The sequence below is a fragment of the Pongo abelii genome, chromosome 15 (assembly GCF_028885655.2).
Source record: "Pongo abelii isolate AG06213 chromosome 15, NHGRI_mPonAbe1-v2.0_pri, whole genome shotgun sequence".
Lineage (NCBI taxonomy): Eukaryota > Metazoa > Chordata > Mammalia > Primates > Hominidae > Pongo > Pongo abelii.
In genome coordinates, this window is record NC_072000.2 from 95,717,169 (window position 1) to 95,740,684 (window position 23,516).

A 23,516-nucleotide genomic window follows, 5' to 3' on the forward strand; every position below is an offset into this window, starting at 1 on the left:
CTGCCAAGTACCTACTATGTGCTGGGAGCCAAACCAGCAATCTGAAAGCTGATAAATGCTACGGGAACCCGGGAAAGGAACTTCTAATTTGCAGCAAGGCCCAGGGCAAGGACTCTAAAGGGAATAACCTTTGAGCTGAGTTCCACAGATGAGGAGGAGACAGACTTATTGGGTAGGCAAGTGTGGGCTTTCTGGGCCCAGGGAACAGTACGTGTGAAGGCCAAGAGGTAAGAAAGCACGCTGCTTGTCAAAGTATAAGTGCTTTATGGTTACACTTACTTGAGCTGCTGTTCAGACGGAGAAACGGGGGCAGGTTATAAAACGACGTGGATTTCTACACCAAAAAACTCACAAGCAACCACTGGGGGTGGGGATCGAGAAACATCAGACCGGACACACTCTACACTTACCACAACTACACTCTGTCGAGAATAGGAGAACCCCCGGGGGAATCCCAGGACGGCCTGAGTCAATAGCTGAGTCTAAGAAAAACCTTACCTTACTACCTGCTTCCTGGAGTCTTGACACAAAGAAATTCACCCCAGCCTTTCTTAGCAGAAATGCAATGCAGGCAGGCCAACATAAGCTATATAGAAAGCTGCAGATGTTAACAGTCATAGCTTCCAAAACAGAAGGGAAACTGCCTGACAGCACATGTTTCTAAGGGCAGAGGTGAGGATAGAAAAGTAGTTGCACAATTAAAATACACCATCCTCTAAAATGTGCATTATATCAAGGTTTGAAAATTCCCCAACTTGCTAGCTCTGAGTCCATGGCAGACATGATTAGTCAATCACAGCACTTTCTGACTTAGGGTGGAACTAGGCCTCAGAATCCTTCTGAACACAGCACTCCACAGACTACCAGTTAATGGAAATTAACACATGGAACAAAACCTGTCTTCCTTCCATGACTGGTACATAATGTGTAGAGTCCTTTTTGACTCCACTCTTTGGTTCTTTAAGATGTAGTCGTGCACATGTTCAGAAGACACTTCCTTTTTTTTTTTTTTGAGACAGAGTCTCACTCTGTCACCCAGGTTGGAGTGCAGTGGTGCAATTTCGGCTCACTGCAAGCTCCGCCTCCCGGGTTCAAGCGATTCTTCTGCCTCAGCCTCCCAAGTAGCTGGGACTACAGGCACCCACCACCAGGCCTAGCTAATTTTTGTATTTTTTAGTAGAGACAGGGTTTCACCATGTTGGCCAGGCCGGTCTCGAGCTCCTGACCTCAAGTGATTCATCCGTCTTGGCCTCCCAAAGTGCTGGGATTACATGTATGAGCCACCACGCGCAGACAGAAGACACTTTCTGATTTCTGGATGCAGGAACTAAATCTTGTTGTGTATAAACAATGACTGAGGTGTGAAGCGGGGGATTTAAGCAATGGCAGGTAAGCATCCCTTTCCAAGAGGCAGCCCTTCCTGCCCCAAACTGCACACTCTCTGCCCTTGCTGGGGTCAAAGGCACAGTGATGCCTCTCCATAGATGAACAGGGGTCAGAGATAAAGCAGTGAAACTGATTCCTCTGTCTTGCTAACTCAGCTCCCCACAACCACAGAGGCACAGCACCTGCAAATGACCAGCCAGGCTCAGGGTTTAATCCTCACAACCTGGAAAGACTGACCATATTCCATAGAGTAATTCTGCCCTTCCCTCCTATAGACCACCATTACTGCACCTTAATACACGGCATGCTACCATGTGACTTAATTCCAAAAGCAATCCCCCGAAGATGGCATGATGACTCCATCTTAGAAATAGAAGGATGCAGCTCAGAAAGGCTGAGTCACAGAACTAAGATCTGTTCCCGGGTCCACCACCACCTACTACCAACTTATTTATGTTTCCTTCCAAAGCAGGGAGCTATGTGGTTTCGCTTCTGATGCCGGTGGTCCCATGCAGGTTGTTTAACCATGTTTGCTGACTGAGTGAGGTTAACTGTTAGCATCAAGTACCTGGATTAGAACCGCAAAGAGAGCAGTTTCAGTTTCTCTCTTCTACGGCACATATGTGTGCTTACTCATTCTACATTCTCTTCTCTTCTGGCTTATATGCTGGTGTGAACCACTAACTGCTTTCCCTGGTTTTGTACTTAAAAACCAGTTATTTCATAAGGATGCTCACGAGGCTGTCACGTGATTTGAAAACAGCAGTGCACTGAACACGACCCTGTTGTCTCTCCTCAGTACACAGGCACATCCCAACACTCACTCACATGGGCACGGCTCTGAGGGCCCTCCTGAGGGCTCAGCTTACAACGAGAAGAGCTGTTTATTATTATTTTAACAGTTGGGGTACTTCCCAGGCACTGCCGAGGAATACTCGAGGTGGAGAGTTCCCCGTGGGTGGGCACACGGGGATGCTCCATTATATGTGTCCCCACCCACAGGGAAGGAGACAGGCACCTCTATGCACGGGCTCACATTCTGGGGAGCGGCCCCTGTGGAATCCTCATGTCACCACGTGCCCCTGCCCCCCAGCATTAACGTAACCAGGCACACACATTTATCAAACGTGGACTCTGGCAGGCACTAAGCTGCATGCCTGTGTGGAATGGTGCAGGAGCCTCCCGGGGGCACTCTGACTCGTGGCCCTTTACTCTAGTGTCTCTCTGCGGCCTGTGTCAAGTCGGTCCCACCCCCACAGATACCCCAGCACCACCACGCACAACAGATGACAGCTGCCCCCAGGTCATGTAGAACACTCTGAAATATCAGCCCCTCGGAGCACCCTCACCCCAAAAATGACCTCCTACCCCACCTGCCTGCCACGACTGCAGAAGCTGAGAGCAAATTCATTTCCCAGCACCAAACAACTGAAGACCAGAAAAGCAGAATCAGCCACAAGCCTGCAGCTTGAGACCCGAGTTTGCCCTGGGAGGGGGCAAGGAGCTAGGGCAGGCAGGGGACGCTCTGGGAAAGGGTCCCTCCCAACCACCAGGTGGAAAACTCAAACATAAAGACCTTTGACAAATAGCATCTCTTCCCTCCTCCGCAGACAGTGGCGGCCACAGAGAGTAGGGCTGCTGGAAGCCATGGTGTGGCTGTTGCAGCCAGCGGCGTGTTCTCTGTGTGCCCGGGCCATCGCTAGGAAGTTTACTAACAAAGTCTGGTCTCCAGGCAGATCCGCGGGTGCTCGGAGGCCGGCATGTGGGCCGCGCTGTGACGCTCGGCTGGGCTTGGTGTCAGCCAAACTCTGCACCTTCCTAGGAAAGGAAAGCCTCGGCTCCTGGCTCAAGTGCCCCAGCACTGCACATGGACTGGAGACCTCATTTCTGGATCCAACAAGCAGCACAGAAGCAAAGAAGAGGATAGAAACGGCGTAGTTTAAAAGAGCATTTGGTTGCTTTTCTGAACCTTCTCTCTCAAGGATGAAAGAGGAAATTTTAGAACAATCGAAATGCCTGCAAGATTAGCTTTTTCTTATTTCTTCCCTCCCATTCAAAGGCCCAAAACTTTTTGCAAATATGAAAATTATATACACACACACACACACACACACACACACACACACACACACACACACACACATTTATACACAGGATTAGAGAATTATGGCCAGGAGAAATAAAATAAAAACAACGGGGGTAGGGGAAAAGAACACAAGAATGGCTCATGAAGCCTGAGTGGCTGACCCTCAGCCTGCACACCACACGGTGAGCAGGCATGGAGCCAGGCGCAGGACTGGGAGGGCCGCAGGGCTGGGAAGACAGGGCTTTTGATTTTTAAAAGCACCATCTCTGCAGCAGGAGGACTGCTCCCCACAAGCCGGACTCTGAGCCTGTGCCTGGGTTGCCAGGGTGGAGGTCAGCAAGCCTCGGGCACACCCAGCCCTCACAAGTTCCCGGGAGCCCCCTGAAGGAAGGCAGGGCTGTGCCGTGTGGGCTATGAGAGAGAGGTTTCCATGGCATCTGAAAAGCACTCCAAGGACACACTGGCAGGAGAGCAAATCAATACTGAGAGGGTTAAATATTAAATTCCAAGGAGTTTCAGGAGGTCTATTTCCTCTGGCCCATGAAACCTAAACCTCAGCTGTCACAGAAGGCCTCCTCCTTGCCCCAGGCTTGCTGCCCCTCATGAGACTCCTAGCAGCTTGCACTCCCCTGAGCTCGTTCCACCTGAACACCTTTCCTCGCTTTCTCTGTCCGTGGCTTACCCAGATATTGCCTCCTCCAGGAAGCCTTCCTGGCCTGCCCAAGCAGAACTCATCAGCCCCCTTGCACTGGCTGTGAAGCACATTCTTGCACCATCTTCTGTCCTAGAATAAATGTTGCAGTGGACTCTGTATTCCCTTCCTGCCCAGACTGGGGGCTTCCTGAGCAGAGGCGGCCTGTTCATCTCACCAACAGAGGATCTAAAGAAGGGGCTTGGGCTGAGCTCCTTTTGTGAGCCTCTGGCTGAGGGGCAGCCAGCTTAGATGAGGAAGGATGAAAAGGTGCTCCAGTCTTTTATTTGCGGAGGTCAGAAGTCGGGCCTTCTGGCTTCCTCAGCTGGTGCAGTAGATAGAGCAGAGTCCTGCACTCAGCTGAGAAGGAAGGTCGGTCACAGCATTTTGTGTGCACAGAACCCTGTCTCTTCGGGGTGCTTCCTCTGCTGCTGGAATGCGCACCCTCTGTAACCATCATAAGAGAGAGAAAACATAGGACAGAGGGCCAGGCCACTGAACAGCAATTAATAAAACCCCAAGGCTCTTCTCAAAGGTTCCAGGGGTATTCAGACAGGACTCTGTAGGGTGTGCATATGGAGTCGCAGCTCCTCCAGGGCTCCCAGGAATCCTGCTTGGCATTTAGAATGTAAGAAACATCAGGGCAGACCGGTGACGGTAACCTTCTTGCTTGGAACCAGTGGCTGACTATCCACAAAAGTAACCATCTGTGCAATTTATGGTGAGAAATCTGTCTTGCACCTATGGAGACCTCCATGCTGTGTGCCTCTGAATGAGCTCCTCCGCTCTCTGGGCTGGGCTTCTGCACCTAAATGGCTCGTTCCCTTCCATTCTAAATGGCTTCGGTGGGATCAGCCATGTGTGAGTCTGGAAACCACTACTATACTTGGATACAAACCCTGGAAGAAAAAACAATGCTCTCTTCCAGCGCAACTGTCCTGTGATTCATCGCAGAAAGTAATTTGCTAACACCCTGGCTTCCCGTCAGACAAATCTAGTCTTTATTTGCGCGTGTGGCACAGTGACAGGCCTGGCTGCTGAGGAAGATGCGGAGAAGCCAGAGCTGGAGGGACCCCGGAGCTAGTCTAGCTCCATCCAGCATCCTCCCTCACTGCTCAGACAGCACAGACGTGAGCTCTTGCTTCTCACAGGCTTCTTGTAGAAAACACTCATCAGTAACCGCGGAAGATGTTTAATAGCTGTGCAGCTGGCAAGATGGTGAAGGCGGTTTTCAGGGAGTCATCTCAGGCCCAGGGGAGACAGACATGTGGTACTAGGCAGAGAATGAATCTCACTTGACCCTGACCACGGACAACTGGCCTTCTTATCTGTGAGAGCAAGTGGGTAACACCTGTCGTGGGCCCCAGCTTGACGGGAGAGCAAAGTGGAGAGAGGAAGAGAGAAAGGTGGGCCCCCTGCATGGATGCTGTATTTACTGAGCACCTACTACATGCCAGGCACTGATCTAGGCGTTCAAATACACTGACAACAACAACAAAAAAAACCCCAGGATTCCTGCTGTCATGAGAGCGTGCACCCTAGCGGGGGAAAAGTATGCAATGACACAGAGGGGAAAAAATAAATGAACAGTATAGTCTATTCACAGGTGCCAAAAGGTATGGAGAAGGGAAAGCAGAGCAGAACAAAGAAGACAGGGTGTGTGGCAGGAGAGACAGGTGGGGCCACACTGAACGGGGGCTCACAGGAGGTGTTTACACAGCTCGCTGGCAGAGGGACCGGCAGGTGCACAGGCTCTAGTGCCCAGAGCGGGCTGCAAAGTCACAGTCGGCTGACCTGAGGAGTGGGCTGCTCGGGCTGCCATGCTGGGAGCAGACTGCAGGGGGCAGAGGTGAGGACACTGCCCTGGGGAGCAGCCAGGCGGAAGCAGGGTAGCTGGTGGTGGTGAGGAGGGCTGCAGGGGAGAGCTCGGCTTCTGGGGGTGCACTGAGGGTAGACCCAGGACGCCAGGCGATGGTGCAGACATGGGTAAGAGGGAAGGATAAGGATGGCTGAGGGGAAACAAAGCAAAGGACGCTCTACGGCACTCAGGCCCCAGAAGCCTGCACACTGCCTCACTATGGGGGCCAGCTCTTATAAGAGCTGTCATATAAAAGTGAGGCGGGGTTCAAGCAGGGTCCAGCCAGAGCTCAGGCTGTGCTCGGAGATGCAGAGACTACAGCAGTGAGCACCAGACAGACCCTCCCCTCCCCAGGCACGTGAGTGCAGCTGAGAGTGAGCTGCAAAACCACAACACCATCAGAGCAGAAATCCAGAGACGGTCCTGGGGCGGACACAGTGTAAGGGAGTGAGGAGTTTGGGCCGGGACGGGCAGATGCTGAGGAGTGATTTCAAATGCAATTTTCAGTATACGAAGTACTGTTTCACAGTCACTGCACTGTCGTTGACTTCCACCCAGGATAGGAAGAGAGTGAACACCCTTCTGTCTGATGGGTGTGGGGGGTTAAGTGAGACATACAGAAAAACTGTAAGTTGTGGCACCTCCCTTTTTTAGGTCAGAGAAAGGGGACAAATGCGTAGACTCTCAGGGTCTTTTAGTATCATTGTGTTGGGGAACAGCGGGTGGACCAGATGTTCTGTTGGGATCTGGAATCTGGGAGCTTGTGATGCTATGTGCCCAAAACAGAAAAGTTACCCCAAACTATAAAATGTTATAAATAACAGTACAGTGTCAGCATCCATCAAAAAAAGGGTACAAAGCAAGCCCCTCACACATGAGGGGGATAGATTTAGTTAAAAAACACACACACGCCCCACCCCGGGCAACCATACAAATTAAAAAAACACCAACTTTGTTCTTTATTTAAAAAGAAACGAAAAAAGCTTCACACATCTATTTTTACAATTTAAAACTGAAAATGCTATTTTATAAATACATCTCTCTGCCCCCAGCACTGGTGTCTGCATCTTCCTGCTGGTGGATGTCCCCTGCCAGCCTCCTCTGCTCTCAGAGCACCCTGGGACCCCTGTCAAACCTACTCATCCGTGCACCCAGCTCCCGGTCCCCCAGCCCTGACACATTGCCCTCTGCGTGCAGCCTGCTGAGGCCACCATCTAGCATGTCAGTCAGCGAGGCCCGGGGCCCCCTGAGCCCTCGGTGATGGGTAGGGTTATTCCCGTCCTTCACTTTCCCAGTGCTCACTGTCCAGTTTCTCCAACTCCACCTTCAGAGCTGGGACCAGCTGATCCATGTGGGCTGATTATATACCATGGGAGCCCCAGGGACATTCAATTCACCTGTCAACAGTCTAAAACCAGCTTCCCCTTAACATTCTAAAAACTGAATTGTGGTTAGGGTTGTACAACTTTGTATATTTATGAAAAAAAATCACTGAATATACACTTACAATGGGTGTATTTCATAGCATGCAAATGATACCTCAATAAAGCTGTTAAAAAAAAATCAGCATCCACATCTTTACAGATGTTTCTGTTTGGCAGCAGACCTGAGATGGGGACCTATGTTCTCTGCCCATGGACAATCTCTGTGGTGTTGGGAGGTGCCTGATGGCAGCGGGGCAGAGAGGGCAGGCTTCCAGATGGTAGTGGAAGGGGAGACACCTGCAGGGATGAGAAGAGGGGGAGCACCAGCAGGAACGTGGGCAAGCTACGCAGGTGACATCGGAGCTAAAGGGGAGGGGTGAGAAAAGGCGGGGAGAAGGATGTCTTTAATATTAGGTTCAACCATATGCCATTTTTATAGGTCAAAAAAGGCTAGATATTGGCAATCGCCTACAGTTAAACCTAACCCTTAGATGTCCATGTGTGACAGATGAAGAGGCTCAGGTTTGGGGGCGGACAGAGCAGCTTTCCAATCAGCCCCTCTGCTTACAGGCCAACTGGTCAAGGGCATGGCACCCAAGCCCTCGGAGCCTCAGTTCTCTCCCTATAAACAGAAATGGGCGCAGCCACACCACAGAAGCACGTTTTCATTCCTTTAAATACAAATTTTAATTAACTAATTAAAGATGGAGTCTTGCCTGTCATCCAGGCTGGAGTGCAGTGGCACAATCACAGCTCACTGCAGCCTCGACCTCCTGGGCTTAAGCAATCCTTCTGCCTCAGCCTCCTAAAGTAGCTAGGACTATGAGTGCGTGTCACCATGCCTGGCTAACTTTTTTATTTTTTGTAGAGCTAGTGTCTCGCCACCACGCTCGGTCTTTCATTCCATTTGTAATGCATGTTCAGTGCTATGCACAGGGTGGGCTTGCTAAGGAGTGGCTGTCCCCCTCTCTTGCTCCTCCGCTGTCTCCAGGGCAGACGGAACAACAGGACTAAGCTACCGCCAACCTCTACAGACATCACTCTCATCTCCTCCCGTAACCAGTCCCAAATAAACTAGCAAGGCGGCAGAGTTCTGCTCAGCAAAACAGGCTCCACTTCCCTGAAGTTACCAGAAATCATGAGAGTCCCCCTGTCCCCGGAGCCCAGGGCTGTGGCCAGCATGGACGGCATCTGGCGTCCCCGCCGTTCCCTGGGGGAGCCATAAAATAAAGCCGGAACACACATGACCCCATGGCAGAGCTAGCAAGGGAGCAGAACCAAAGGCTCCCTGCTACTAACACGTGAAGTAGGGGAGGGCGCTTGCTGCCAGGGGCCACCAGGAGGACCAGGGGTGGCCTCTGCAGGGTCTCCATGTAAAGCGGTGAGTGCCCACAGGCCAGAGCACTGAAGACTATCAGGGTTCCAGGGATGCTCTTCCTTCTGGCTCATGCAGAGAAAAGGCGGACACCTCAGCCAGCTGGAGCCCAGAAAGAGCGTCCCCACAGAACAAGGAAGCCGCTGCTCATGTTCTCAGGGCGGTGGCACTAAAAGAAGACTGCTCTCCCACCAGCTTTGTCCTCGCCTGGTTACTCAGTGAACTCTTCTAAAGTCTCAAGGCCACTAGCTACTGTCATACGGACAGGAGAGGGGATGGCCAGGCTGCAGTGAGACCAGGCTGAGGAGACGCCAACAGAGGGAAGCCTGAGTCCCTTTTGGAAATGTCTCTAATGTTTAGGATTCACGGTCTATTACCATCCTACAGGTGTGGATTTTCCTGTGTTCCTTGACCCCTCACCTACTCCAGGAGGCCCCAGACCTAAGGTTCCAAAATGATGACAAGGTTTCCATCAGAACAAGGGAAGTCCTAGCCAGCGAGTAAGTCTGTCCCTGGGGCCTGTGACTTCTGTCCACGAGCTATGGGTGCAGGTAAACACACACAGGTGAAAGGGACACAAAGCATCACTCCATTTAATGCACCCAGGAAGTTATCTGACAGGCAGAGATTAAGTTCTGACTTTCTGTAAGATGCCAGGAGGACATTTAATTTGGTCTTTTTCATTTTATAATTAGAGATGAGGTCTCACTATGTTGCCCAGGCTGGTCTTAAACTCTTGGGCTCAAGCAATCCTCCTGCCTCGGCCTCCCAAAGTTTTGGGGTTATAGGAATGAGCCACTGCGCTCGGCCTCATTGAGTCTTTCAAACTCACACTGAGCATCAGAGTCTGCGGGGACCTAGAATCCGTGCCTGCCAGGAGAGGTGAGTCCAGCAGGGAGACATAAGACAGATCAATAAGCTCCGTCACCGAGCATGAATGAAGCCTTACAGGACCCCCGTGAAGACAGATGTCAGTTCTCTAAAGAGATTCTTACTCTCTTGTCTAAGGTACCACACTCCCTGATGGTGTCAGCTGATTCCACACTTACTGAGGAGGTGAGTCCACCAGATGGTATGACTCACATACCTAAACCCAGACTCATCTTCCCAGGAGGAACAAGGCGGTGGCCTTGCCGGCCACTGCACACACATCTGAGCGGTTGGGAGGCTTCATTCTTTTTCTTTTTTTTTTTTGAGACAGAGTCTCGCTCTGTTACCCAGGCTGGAGTGCAGTGGCACAATCTCGGCTCACTGCAAGCTCCACCTCCCGGGTTCACGCCATTCTCCTGCCTCAGCCTCCTGAGTAGCTGGGACTACAGGCGCCCGCCACCACACCCAGCTAATTTTTTGTATTTTTAGTAGAGATGGGGTTTCACCGTGTTAGCCAGGATGGTCTCGATCTCCTGACCTCATGATCCGCCCGCCTCGGCCTCCCAAAGTGCTGGGATTACAGGCGTGAGCCACCACGCCCGGCCTGGGAGGCTTCATTCTTAAGGAAGAAATGTGCCCTTGGCTGAATGCCTCAGGGTAATGAACCCACTCTTTAAAATCTCACCAAAACGATCACACGTTTTCACTGTGCTGGCCCAAGCTGGCAGCCAGAGCTTGATGGCCAGCAGCTGCCCAACGCCATGGCACTGGCTGGGCACCGCAGGGGAGAAGGGAGCGGCTTTCACTCACCAGACAGTGGATCTCTGCCAATCATCAAAACATTGGGCAAATTCATTACAATCAGCTGCTGGAGAACTTCCTGCAGAAACAAAGGGGGAAAAGATACCATTAAGAACCGGAAACAAAAATAAAGAGGGATTAAGTAAATTACAAGTAATGAAGCCCCCGGATGGGTGCACAGCCATCCCGTGGTGACTACGAAGGTGCTAATAATGACAGCAAGGAGCATGTAAGATGCAAACAAACATGAAAGCCAAAGCCTAACTGTATTTCTGTCTTGATGGTTAGCAAATAAAAAGTATGTCTACAAGAGATTTAATGGGGTTATGAAAAAAGAAAAAGCATATTTAAAAAATAAAATGAAAGCTAAAGTTATGTCTGCATAGGTAGAGAGGCCTTGGAAAAAAAGGCAATAGATGATATGCTAGGACAGCAGTATGATGTTCCTTTTTTAAAAGATACCCTTATTTTTATTGTATGGCTTGTGCAATTAAAAAATAAGGAGGCCAGGCACAGTGGTTAATGCCTGTAGTCTCAACGCTTTGGGTGGCTGAGGCAAGAGGATAGCTTGAGGCCAGGATTTTGAGACCAAGCCTGGCAACATAGCAAGACCCCATCTTCACACACACACACACACACACTCTTAAATTAGCCAGGTATAGTGGTATGTGCCTGGGATCCCTGCTACTCGGGAGGCTGAGGTGGAACAATTGCTTGAACCTGGGTGGTCGAGGATACAGTGAGCTATCACACCACTGCACTCCAGCCTGGGGAACAGATGGAGATCCTGTCTCCAAAAAAGAAAATAATAATAAGAAGAAATAAAGATTAAAGAGATGCTACTGAGCCTTTCTAATCTGATGGTTCAGGATCCAGCACTAAGCAGGTCTTTGGTACAAGTTATAAATGAGGAGACTTCTCTCATTTATAGCATGGGCTTCCTAAGCGAGGGATACATCAGAGCTGCCCTGCCCAGCCAGAGGTGGGCCACAGGCGATGAGCTGCCTTCCTGCCCTCACACCAGCAGGCTTGGAGAGAAGGCCCAGGCATCAGCTATCAGTCATGCCCGCTCGTCTGGGTACAGGCTCTCCTCAGCGTGCCGGCTCACAGCCCAGCCTACCACTTACATCCCCCTAAATATTTCTCGGGGCAGATCAGTCTTCTGTGCCTAGATGCACCACGTCGTTCACAAATAAGGAGATTTTAAAATTCCAATTCTGGCGGGGCACGGTGGACACGCTTGTAATCCCAGCACTTTGAGAGGCTGAGGTGGGAGGCTTGAGCCTGGAGTTCAAGACAAGCCTGGGCAACACAGAAAAAACTCGGATCTACAAAAATTAAGAATCAGCTAGGTGTGGCACTGAGGCCTTGTGGTCCCAGCTACCTGGGGGGATTGCTTGAGCCCAGGAGTTCCAGGCTGCAGTGAGCTATGTTGCACAAGTGCACTCCAGCCTGGGTGACAGAGTAAAGCCCTGTCTATAAAAAAAAAAAAAAAATCCAATTTTATGGAAGACAAAAAAGAGGGTGGGTTTCATAACTACTCTAAAAGTGGCCACTATAGAAATTCTTCACCAAGAAAGCTCCTCTTAGGCCTTTAAAAATGTGTTTCTGTTGAGACACAACTAGTTTCGTAAGTCGCTCTATTGCATAACATGCGGAATCTCTATATCCAGTATGCCGCTAACTAGCACTCGAGAAGAAGAGGAGGATAATTACACAACCCACATGGCCTGGGTGCGTATCTCAGACCATCTCTGAGTCAGATTAGAACGGGGGCCGAGGCCGCATGCCGGGAGAGGCCAGCACCTGCAGAGAACATAGAAGATGGTTTTCTCGTCCCTCCTTATTGTCTTTCTATGCTCCTATCTACACTGCAGGAGGGGATGTTAAACCGTGAGGTGTACCCCACTCCTGAACACACCAGCCCCCCTCCACTCAGTGCTGGAAATCATATTTCTCCATTATCCAGGGTCACATGTCACCGTGTCAGCTAATGCTTTCTCAAACATGTCTCAGCTGGCAAATATCTGTACGTGTTGGACAATAGTGTGAGTTGTTTAACAGCCTCAGCCCTCCTTTAGGGCTTGGGAAAAGTCAATGTGAAAAAATTGTCTCTTCAATGCATGAGTTCGCCAAAGGGGTCCAACACCCTTGCCCTACCACCCCCGGCAAAATATACCAGTAAAATCAGTGAAATCTGCTTTCCAGCTAATTTACTCAGTGAAAGGAGAGTGCCCAACGACATGAGCCTGTCCATCACACAGCTCCCTCCCAGCCTCAAGACTACACTCCAGGCTGGGCGCAGAGGCTCACGCCTGTAATCCTAGCACTCTGGGAGGCCAAGGTGGGCGGATCACCTGAGGTCAGGGGTTCAACACCAGCCTGGCCAACATGGTGAAATCCCGTCTCTACTAAAAATACAAAAATTAGCCAGGCCTGGTGACGCATGCCTGTAATGTCAGCTATTTGGGAGGCTGAGGCAGGAGAATTGCTTGAACCCAGGAGGCAAAGGTCGCAGGGAGCCGAGATCACGCCACTGCACTCCAGCCTGGGCAACAGAGCAAGACTCCGTCTCAAAAAAAAGAAAAAAAGAAAAAAAAGACTACACTCCAGTGTTCCAGTCAACCCAAAAAACAAAGGTCATCACCAGCAAACCAGCCACAGTCCCCTTTCCAACTCTTGGCTAGCTTTCTTCTGCCATTTGTCCAAGCTCAGCCCTGTATCAGGGTGAATGTGTTTATAAGCGAGATGCAATATGTGAAATCATCTTGTTTTGTTGTTTTGTTTTTTGAAATAATCTGAAGGTCACTGCAAAAGATGCAAATTGTTATTTTTATGCGAATGTTAATCTAAGCAAAACACTGCTGGAAATATTGCTAGAAAATGTATGTGTTCTCCTTCCAAAACAGGATGTTTAATTTTGTCTAATCAGTACTTTCTAGTTTTCCCACAAGAAACGTGTCATTTCTGCAATTAAGAAATAACGTTTTGCCGGGCGCGGTGGCTCATGCCTGTAATCCCAGCACTTTGGGAGGCCGAGGCGGGCGGATCATGAGGTCAGGAGATCGAGACCATCCTGGCTAACACGGTGAAACCCCGCCTCTACTAAATATACAAAAAATAAGCTGGGCGTGGTGGCGGGTGCCTGTAGTCCCAGCTACTCAGGAGGCTGAGGCAGGAGAATGGCGTGAACCCGGGAGGTGGAGCTTGCAGTGAGCCGAGATTGTGCCACTGCACTCCAGCCTGGGTAACAGAGCGAGACTCCGTCTCAGAAAAAAAAAAAAAAAGAAATAATGTTTTAAGAACAGACAATATCTTTCTGAGTTGTTCCTTTCAAAACACCATGGTTCTCCTAAGATGTAATCCTATGGCCAAAGCTACTCTCAAGCCATTAACTGGTCCTCTTAAAGAACCATCAATCACATTTCCAGCAAAAACTGGCTCAGATGCTAGGGCTGTCCAGCAATATACATAATTGAGACACATTAATTTCAAATTTTCTATTAGCAATCTTTAAAAAAGTAAAAAGAAACAGGTGAAAATATTCAACTTTAATTAAGCCAATATAATCAAAATATAATCATTTCAGCCCATAATTGACATAAAAATGTATTGAGATATTTTACTTTTTTTTTTTTTTTGTAGAGAGGGGGTTTCACCATGTTGCCCAGGCTAGTGTTGAACTCCTGGACTCAGGCAATCCCCCCACCTCGGCCTCCCAAAGTGCTAGGATCACAGGTGTGAGTCACCTCGCCTGGCCTTTGCATTCTTTTTCCATACAGTCTTTGAAATCAGTGTGTATGTTAGTTACACTTACAGCACATCCCAATTCAGATGCTAAATTTTCACTGGAAATACTTGACTGTTTCCAGATTTCACAAAATCTAGAGTTGAAAAAGTTCATTTGTTGGAGGTATAATATGCTGAGATTAAGAAAAAATAATAAAAAAAATTTTTAAGAAAGAAAAAATAGACTTGTATTCCCAGGTTGTTCCAAACACATTTAAAAGTTTTCCTACAACTGAACTGAGTACCAGTTTTTAAATTTAAATGAACTAAAACAAAAAATTCATTTCCACAGTCAGACTGAGGTATCTCCAGGCCCTGAAGGCCACATGTGACTGGTGGCTACCGGGCCCCAACACCAGACCTTTGCCCTCCCCTTCGGGGAATGTGGTGGGGTGAGGGGCCTCTGGGCTGGCCCTCAGTCTGACAGGGACGTGAGGAGGCTGCTGACGAGGGGACCCTCCCACGTGGCATCAGAACAGAAAGCCGCTCACTTGGAGGCTGCAGCTGATGCTGTCCTGCCAGGGCAACTGGTCACACCCCAGCCAGCCACCTGTGAGGCAGGACCACACCAGGCTGGAGAGTGCAAGCCCAGTGGTGCTCCGGACAGGCCCCCACATTTGCCAGCGAGTCCTCCTTGTGCCACTCTAGCCTTTGCAATGGCAGAAACAAGTGCCAAGGCAGGCTTGAGGGACAAACGACACACACCAGCCTCGCTGAGGCCTCTGTCTTGTCACCGGTCCTTGTGGTCAGATGGACAGGGAAGAAGAGGGTCAGGCTTGGCGCACAGCCCTCCAAGGGAACTCCCTTCCACAGAGCACATGGTGGGGGTGCGGCATCGCAATCCAGGGTAGATTGCACTCCTCCCCACTCCTCCCCACTTCTCCTTTAGGTTTGCTTTCGGATCCTAAAATAAGATTTTGCTTTTCATAAATGACTTGCTTTTCAACTGCATCCTGGAATGACTCCTCGGCCAATTAAATGCTTTAGACAAACAAAAAGAAAAGTCAATGAACAAAGGGTCAGAGGCAGGTGCATTTGTGTTTTGGATACTGCAGGGGCCACTGGAGTCCCTAGGGGTTGGGGGAGAGCAAGGCTGAAAAGCACTTTGTAATCTCACAAGGGGAGAGGGCCCACCCACCTGACACTACCCTGGCCTCAAATCTAAAATCTAGGCTCTTATCAGTCACCCCATGGGGGAGGGTTGCGGTGGGCCAGGACCCCCTCAGGAAGCATCTGGCACCCCGGCAGGAAGGTGGCAGGGGCAGCAGTTGTGTCTGCACACAGTGTCAACAAGCCTCCATTCCCAGCTCCCGACCCAGATCACAGGAAGCAAACTGAGGGTGGCCCAGAGCATGCTGCATCTCAAAGCCTGTAGCGGTGGCTTTCCAAGGTCACAGGCATAGAGTTCTAAGAACAGAACCAAAGAGAAAGCTGATTCTATTAGAACCTGCTGGGGACAAACATGAATGTACCTGTTGAGAAACCGGGACTGTCCCCAAAGCACAGGATACAGGTGTCCCACTCCAGGCTCCATAGGCGATGAAGCTCTGACGGGGGAGGACAACATCAGATCACAGAGGCGCCTGGTTAGGGAGTGACACCCATGCTGGGTGGTGGGGCCACTGCAAACAAGACCAGCGTCCAGACCAATGGTCTGACGCTAAGCACTTGTCACTGCTGGCTCCAGGAGGCCACAGGCACCCTATGGTCCCCTCCAGCCTAAGTGCTCTCCTCCTCTCCTCCAACTCCCTCACCCCTCACCCCTCCCAGGCAGGGTTCACTTTGCTGGGGCTTCTGCCCTCCTGAGAGGCAGAAGGACAGAATGAGTGACAGGCAGGTGTCTGGAGCCCGACACCTCCAAGCAGGTAGGGATCAGGACGGGATCCACCTCCAAGCAGGTAGGGATCAGGACACCTCCAAGCAGGTAGGGATCAGGACGGGAAGGGACTGGGATGGGAAGGACCCAAGGAAAGGGGCCTGAGCGCCTCCCTTCTCCACCTATGATGGCCCCTCACGCCCCACATGATCCTGTATGGCTTCTGGGGCTTGTAGATGAGGTTCATTTTCTGTTTTGTCCAGTTGAGGCCATTAAACTGTTAGGGGGACAGGCCGCCTCATTCCTTTTCAGCCAGTCTCTGTCTGGGACTTAGAAATAGTGCATCCACTCAGCCATGTTCCTCATGGGCTCAATGTCTTGGAGGCCCTGAACTGAGCCTGTGCTTTCTTTTGGGACCTCCTCCCTTGGTTTGGCAACAAGGTACTCAGCTCAAGTACCTTAAATGACATCCTTAGCCCCACTCTGAGAACAAGTATGTAGACCCCAACTCTGAGTCAACCATCTACTATGCAATCTGTCAACCACAGACTATTAAAGGCCCTAAACTTCCCCAAAACTTCAAACGGAAGCATGAAAGAGGTGTGAGATTAGAGAACAGTACTCTTAACAGTCTTGCTGCAAACTAACGCTGGGGAACGGTTCAGGACGCTATGGCCACTCATCCCATTTAGGAAGGCAGCAAAGAGTGCTCAAAGGTGTAAAAAGATACATAATTGTATGTACAGTAGGAAATGGATGTTGAAAAAAGAAAACAAAACCTCAAAGGAACTATATTACACTAAAATGACAGAATTTTCTTTATTAGAGTGATTAGGACAAGAGCAAGTTTCCTCAACATTTTCTAAATATTCTGTAAAGGTTCTCACAGAGACCGTATAGTCAGAGGCATCTATTTACTAGGTATTTCAGCTGTGAACATGACAGACCCACTTAAAAAATACACACACACACACACACACACACACACACACACACACAGGGCTGGGCATGATGGCTCACGCCTGTAATCCCAGCACTTTGGGAGGCCGAGGCAGGTGGGTCACCTGAGGTCAGGAGTTCAAGACCAGCCTGGCCAACATGGCAAAGCCCCACCTCTACTAAAAATACAAAAACTAGCCAGGCACAGTGGCATGCGCCTGTAATCCCAGCTACTTGGGAGGCTGAGGCAGGAGAATTGCTTGAACCTGGGACGCAGAGATTGCAGTGAGCCGAGATTGCACCACTGCCCTCCAGCCTCGGCAACAGAGCGAGACGGTCTAAAAAAATAAATAAATAAAAAAAAACAAGAAACAAACAAAAAACATGTATCTGTATCTATATCTATATATCTATATCCACTCTTTCCTCTGAGACAATTCACCAACTATCCAAGATGAGGAATGAAAGTAGATTGCCATTTTAAATAACAGCCATGAAAAGCAAGCTGCACCTTCAAGCATCTTCTCATCAGGAGAAGCAAAGCCTCTTGATTGGGAAGAACGGATGGGAGCCAGGAGCACCCAAGGGGTCTGTAACCAGTGAAGGGGGACAGGGTCCTGGGCGAAAGGCTGACTCTCAGGGTACAAGCCCTGTGAAGACAGAGCCTCGGAGGTCCCAGAAAAGGCCCACTCAACACCTGAGGCAAAGTAAGGGCCTCCTGAAAAGACTTAACATCCTGCCAGGGCCATCTCAACCTCTGTGCCTGCTCCAACAAAAAGGTTATTTTCTCCGCAGGTGGGAGAAACATTACAGTCCTGGGAAAGATGCAGGTGGAAACACCGTTCTGTGCATGTGGCAGAGGTTAGCTTCAGTATCCACTGAAAACACTAGGACGGTTGGACCAAGAACAATGATTTCACGAAGAAATGGGAAGAATTATTTTTCTCCTTCTAAGTAAAACTGAATCTCGCAGCTTGATATTTTACCAAGAAGGAAGAATAAACGCTGCCGAAAGCCAAGCGTTTAGGCCCAGGGGATGCCCCCCATGTGGCTATGAATGGGAGCTGCTAATGCAGAATAAAAGAGAGGGAAATCCCAGAAAAGTTAAGACGAACGCCCGGCACAGGCATCCAGGATGAAGGTGACGCTCACGGTTGCCAAGGAGACCAAAATGGTCCAAACAGCAAAGAGAGCCTTCCACACAGCCAAAGCAAAACCACAAAGAATGCCACTGTTGACCCACACACGCTAACAGTCAAGACTGAAACAGCGGAAGCATGAGTGACGTTGGCTTCGCAGGTGCACCCAGCACACCTCTAGACACCGTCTTCTCTGGTGCCCAAAGCCAGGGGATTTTCTACACCTTTAGGTCTGGTCTGGGGTTCAGATATTCAGAAGACACGCACTGTGTACACCTTGCAGCGAGCTGAGAACTCTCGGCCTGTCTGGGAGGGAGGTAGACAGTGGCAGCACAGCACAGGGAGTACTGCCAAACTGCCCAGGCAAGTCTGGGAAGGCTTCCCAGAGGAGGCAGCTTCTGAGCTGGGCTGTAGAGAATGCTTAAGAGTCTGACATGTGAGGGACAGAGCCAGGAAATGTATTAACTGCTAAGTGTCGGCAGCAAGTCAACCCTTCGGCTACCCTAAGCATCAAACTGAACTATCTACATTCTCTGCGCTTCCCACGAGGGTGCCCTTCCTCCCACAGCCCCATCACCACCAGATTACCACCTGCCAGACCCTACTTGCCCTCCAAAGCTCAGCTAAAACGCCCCCTCCTCTAGGCAGCCACCTGATGCCTGATGATTTTTTTCTCCCCCGAACTCCTAATGCTTCATCAGCCCCCTTCTGTAGCACTTTCTACACTGTGCCATGTCAATCAACTCCCCACTCCGAAGTGGCAAAAAGCTGCTAATAGTGACAGTTGGGAAAATTAAATCAGAAAATATTCCTCAAAATATATATTGAGTACACAGTTTTTAAAAACCTCTTTTGTGGAGGAGGTGTCTTCTCTGTCTCTTCCATGTTGACAAGGGAACCAAGATCTGAAAACCGACTGTTCTGCTCTATCACTGCAATGAGGGTGGTTTCTCAGCTAATTCCCGTGCCTTGAAACCTGGAAAATCTGACACCATATTCCTTAAGATTCACAGCCTGTAGCTGTTAACAAAAGTTAAAAACATTTCAGAGTGGGAAAAAAAGCTTCGAATTTGTTTTAGAATTTTCCATTAGAACTTGTATAAGTGGAAGATTGAATATAGATTTTTAAAAACATTCCAAAGTGAACTGGTAATGCTGGCTTGAATAGACCATGCTTTCAAACTGTAAAATCCCAAATGCAATAGTTTTATGAGCAAACTAAGCAAAACTAAATTAATTTTAAATTCCTAAACTACAGAAGTGACTTCAGACAGGAAAGGCCCCGCACGTATTCCAGTGTTCCCAATGTCTAGTCCAGTGCTCTAGGAGGGGTGTCGAAACCCTGCATCGATTTAACACTTCCAGAAACGGCATGGTGCTGGCTGTGCTTCAGGCAGGCGGGATGCTTTTTGAGGGCCCCCAAGAGAACCCTGTAGTCAGGAGGGATATTCCACAGATCTCCTTTGCAGGTGTTGGAACATCCACGCTCATGCCACTGATTAACTCTCCGCAGGACACATCTCACAACCTCTTCCTGGATTTGGCCAGAAGCAGCCCCTGAATGCATCGCAACAACTTGATGGCCAAAACAAAAGCCACCTGACGACCTGGCACTGGCAACCAGCCAACCTCAGGCTCTGTTAGCAGAAACACCAGACAGTGAAGAGGTTCCATCTCCTTTCTCCTCCTTCCTCCCTGACATTCATGCGAGGTGGCCAGGACAAGAATTATGAGCATTTCCAGTGGGAGGGAACAGCCGCAGCACAATGTCGCTGATTGTTTGCCAGCAGGGCCTGGAGCAAGACCAGGGTTGGAACCTCAGGCCTGGAGAGCTTCCCTCATAGACACCGTCTTCATCACCTGATGCCCAAAGCCAGGGCACTTTCTACAGCACAGGCCCGCCCCAAACCTTCAATAACAACCCACGACACAGCCTGTGGCCCAACCCCAGCCAATCACACCCGCCACGGTGTCACCCCATCGGAGGGCAACAGGGACTTGACCCCAAAACCAACACTGTCTGGGCTGGGCTGCTAACTACAGCTGGAGTACAATTTTCTTTTTCTTTTCTTTCTTATTTTTTGAGATGGAGTCTTGTTCTGTCACCCAGGCTAGAGTGCAATGGCGCAATCTCGGCTCACTGCAACCTCCACCTCCTGGGTTCAAGCAATTCTCCTGCCTCAGCTTCCCAAGTAGCTGGGATTACAGGCGCCTGCCATCATGTCCGGCTGATTTTTGTATTTTTGTAGAGACGGGGTTTCATCATGTTGGCCAGGCTGGTCTTGAACTCCTGACCTCAGGTGATCCACCCGCCTCAGCCTCCCAAAGTGCTGGGATCACAGGTGTGAGCCACCGCGCCCGGCCAATTTTCTTATTTTTTATTCATTATTATTTTTCTTTTTTTTAACCTCTGGAACACAGCACATTTTCTAACATAGCCACTGAGAGGAAAACCCAAGCAGTGGTTTGTCCTCGCTGCCTGCACAAAGCCCGGGCCCACATGCTTGTAACTCCATCTGCACAAGAGGTTCTCCTCTCCACCCAGTCCCTCTTCAGGGCGGGGAGTCCTGGCAAAACGAGTGGCAATGAAGTGCTTTTATGTTACGAGGCTGTCATGTAAAGCTGCTGATAGATTCAATCCATCTGTTCCACCTCATTTCGATTAATCCTGGGATCCCTAGGGCCTGAAACCAACTGCAATCTGCACAAGCCCAGGAGCGCCGGCTCCCCTAACAAGGCCACCCGTGTCTCCATACCCAGCGACCAACTCGGCCCGGCCGAGGCCACCATGTCATCAGAAAACCCCCTCCCATGGAACACTTCCTAACTGCCTGTCCTCGTGGCCGTGTTCACAGAAACAAACATAAGTCCGTTCTTTGTTCACAGAAAGGAAAACAAATATTTCCTTTGAGCTGACCCAGGAGGAGGAGAACCGCTGGGAAGGAGCACCTAGAAACTCAAACACTACCATGTGAGGGCAGAGCCACTAAGTCCTGCCTCTGCCTGTAACCTACTGTGTGGCCTCAGGCAAGTCACAGTCCCTCTCTGAGCCACACCCTCATCTGTACCAGGATCAGGACTCCACAGTCTCTAAAGGACTTCAGTCTCCTTCAGAAGGGGGAAGGGAGGGGCTGGAAAAAGAGACGCTGCTGGCAAGAGAGGCACAGCACATCTTTATGGCGTTAACTCGGCTGCCAGCTCTCACCAGCAGGCAAGTGCCCACGCGTCCAGAAGAACTCAGGGAACCCGGGAGGGAGGGAACCAGAGGATGTTTCAAGTACCCCCAGGAGCTCCTGCCACCTTCCCTTTAGGGCTGTGTGATGCCCTGGATTGCTCTGTGGGCCGACTTGTCTTATCTGATGCCAGGAAGGGCCTGTTCTGAGCCCAAGCCAAAGAAGGGGGCGGGGGGCAGCCCCAGAAACACGGGCAGAACACGGCATTCGACTCCTTGGAAGAGAACCTTTGCCCATAAACGGTAGTTCAGGAATCATTTTACAAGAGGAATGCAAGCCGGGTCTCTGCATCGGGCTTTAGGAATGACCTGCTGCAGTGATGCCTCAGCAACCACAGGTGTGGATGGTAGGGGAGGGGAAGGCGGGTCAGCAGGTGGACACATCCGTGCATACAGACCCCAACAGCAGAGGGATGCTGAGAATCTGCATTTTAAAACCAAAAGAACCATCAAGATTATCCATAGAGTCAGGAAACTGAGGCCCGGAGCAAAAAATGACAGAGGCGTAGCCCCACATTCGGGTCTGGAAACCCAGGTCTCCTTGGACTCTGCCCTAGGGCTCCTTATGCCACACCAGGAAGCTTGTATCCACTCAGTGGTGTCTGCTGAGTGCATGCCATGCCCTAAGGTGTGTGTTTGGGGTGAGGCAGAAGGACTTCAAGGATTAGGCTAGGGATGGAGAGCAGGGCCCTGTCCCCACAGGACAGCATCTGCAGCAGTTCTGGGCTGCCCTGTCCTCTGTCCCTAAGTCCACCCCTCCTGGCTAAAATGACAGCATCGGTGCTCCAGTGCTTGGAGTTGATATAAGGGCCCTGATTTTATGGCTGTGAGGGATCGTATGACTGTGACTTCGTGGTGGTAGAGTCCTTTTTTTTTTTAAGCTTCTTGGCAAAGTCAGTATTTTTGCTGATGGCTGGAAAAGTCAGTAGTTCTGCTGATGGATAAGTAAGAAAGGGGCAGAGAAAGTGTGGCCAGAGGCAACTACGGTATGCATGCAGGGTGGGCTGGGACAGGCATGACCCCCCCCCAGCCAGAGTGAGTGTAGCCGTCCCATGGGAGGAGCTATGTGCTGTCCAGGCCCAGCCGGCCTCACCCCGCCGGTGGCAGAAGTACAGAGGCCGGCGGTGGCAGGAGTACAGCACAGACCAAGACCACAGTCTTGGTCCCGAGGAGCCTGTGGAGTCACAGACTGGGACCAAGACTGCCTCCCGCACCCTCCAGTCAGAGGTGGCTCTAGCTGATTTCCTGGGCGGGCACCTATCTGTCCTGGGCACACCCTCCCCAGCTCAGCAGAAGCAAGGCCTTCCTCGTCCCAGCAAGTAGCTGGGCTGGGGGAACGTGGCGCCTGCCCACACAGTGTCCCATGTCCCACTCCACCGCTCACCCACCCAGGCCCACAGGCACCTATGCCAGGGCAGGGCTGGGGCCACGCCACACCCTGGCAGCCCTCACCCGGTGGCCTGACAATGCCGCTGCACTCCTAGGCACAAGTTGGAGCGGGATGGTGGAGGGCACCTAGGAGCCTCCAGCAGTAGATGGCAGCCCAGACCACCCCAGCCTGCCGGGTGGGAAAGGCAGGCAGTGGGGGCAGCCAGCCCCCAACCCCATGCCCCAACCTGAGCCCAGGCCTCAGGGCACGAGCACCACAGCACAAGAGGCACCAGCATTCCCGAGTGACCAGGCCTCCTTGTCCAGTGTCCCAGGGCAGGCATCTGGAGGGCAGGGAGAGCTCCTTGAGGAAGGGCAGCCATTCCCTCTCTCATTTATGCCACATTTCCCGGGCACCTGCTGGGTGTCTGATGGCATGCCAGTTGGGAGGTGGAGGGTATGAAGCCAAGACTGCTGCCCTCAGAGCCAGGAAACAAAGACAAGGAGGACAAAGCCTGTGGGATGGCGGACAGTGAGGGGCCCAGGGTGTTTGCTACAGGGCCAGGTCCTGTCCTGGGGAGCTCACAGCCTGATCCCACCAGCAAATCCCACCAGCAAGTCTGGCACCCTAACAGAGGGATGGCAGGCACCTGAACTAGGGGACTGGGAGCAGAGGAGAGCGGGGAATCCAGAAAAGCTCCAAGGAGGAGGTGGCTGGAAGCTGAAATGGGAAAGAACGAGG

The 23,516-nt window shown here is 50.8% G+C and overlaps 1 protein-coding gene across 4 annotated transcripts in view; it reads right to left on the reverse strand.

The window, feature by feature from the left end:
* CCDC88C (coiled-coil domain containing 88C) overlaps positions 1-23,516 on the reverse strand; it is a 145,568-nt gene that overhangs the window by 77,338 nt on the left and 44,714 nt on the right. For all 4 annotated transcript variants that reach the window (XM_054530411.2, XM_054530412.2, XM_054530413.2 and 1 more), the window contains one exon: positions 10,501-10,570. In XM_054530411.2, the coding sequence (XP_054386386.1) occupies positions 10,501-10,570 (70 nt within the window). The remainder of the gene's footprint in view (positions 1-10,500; positions 10,571-23,516) is intronic.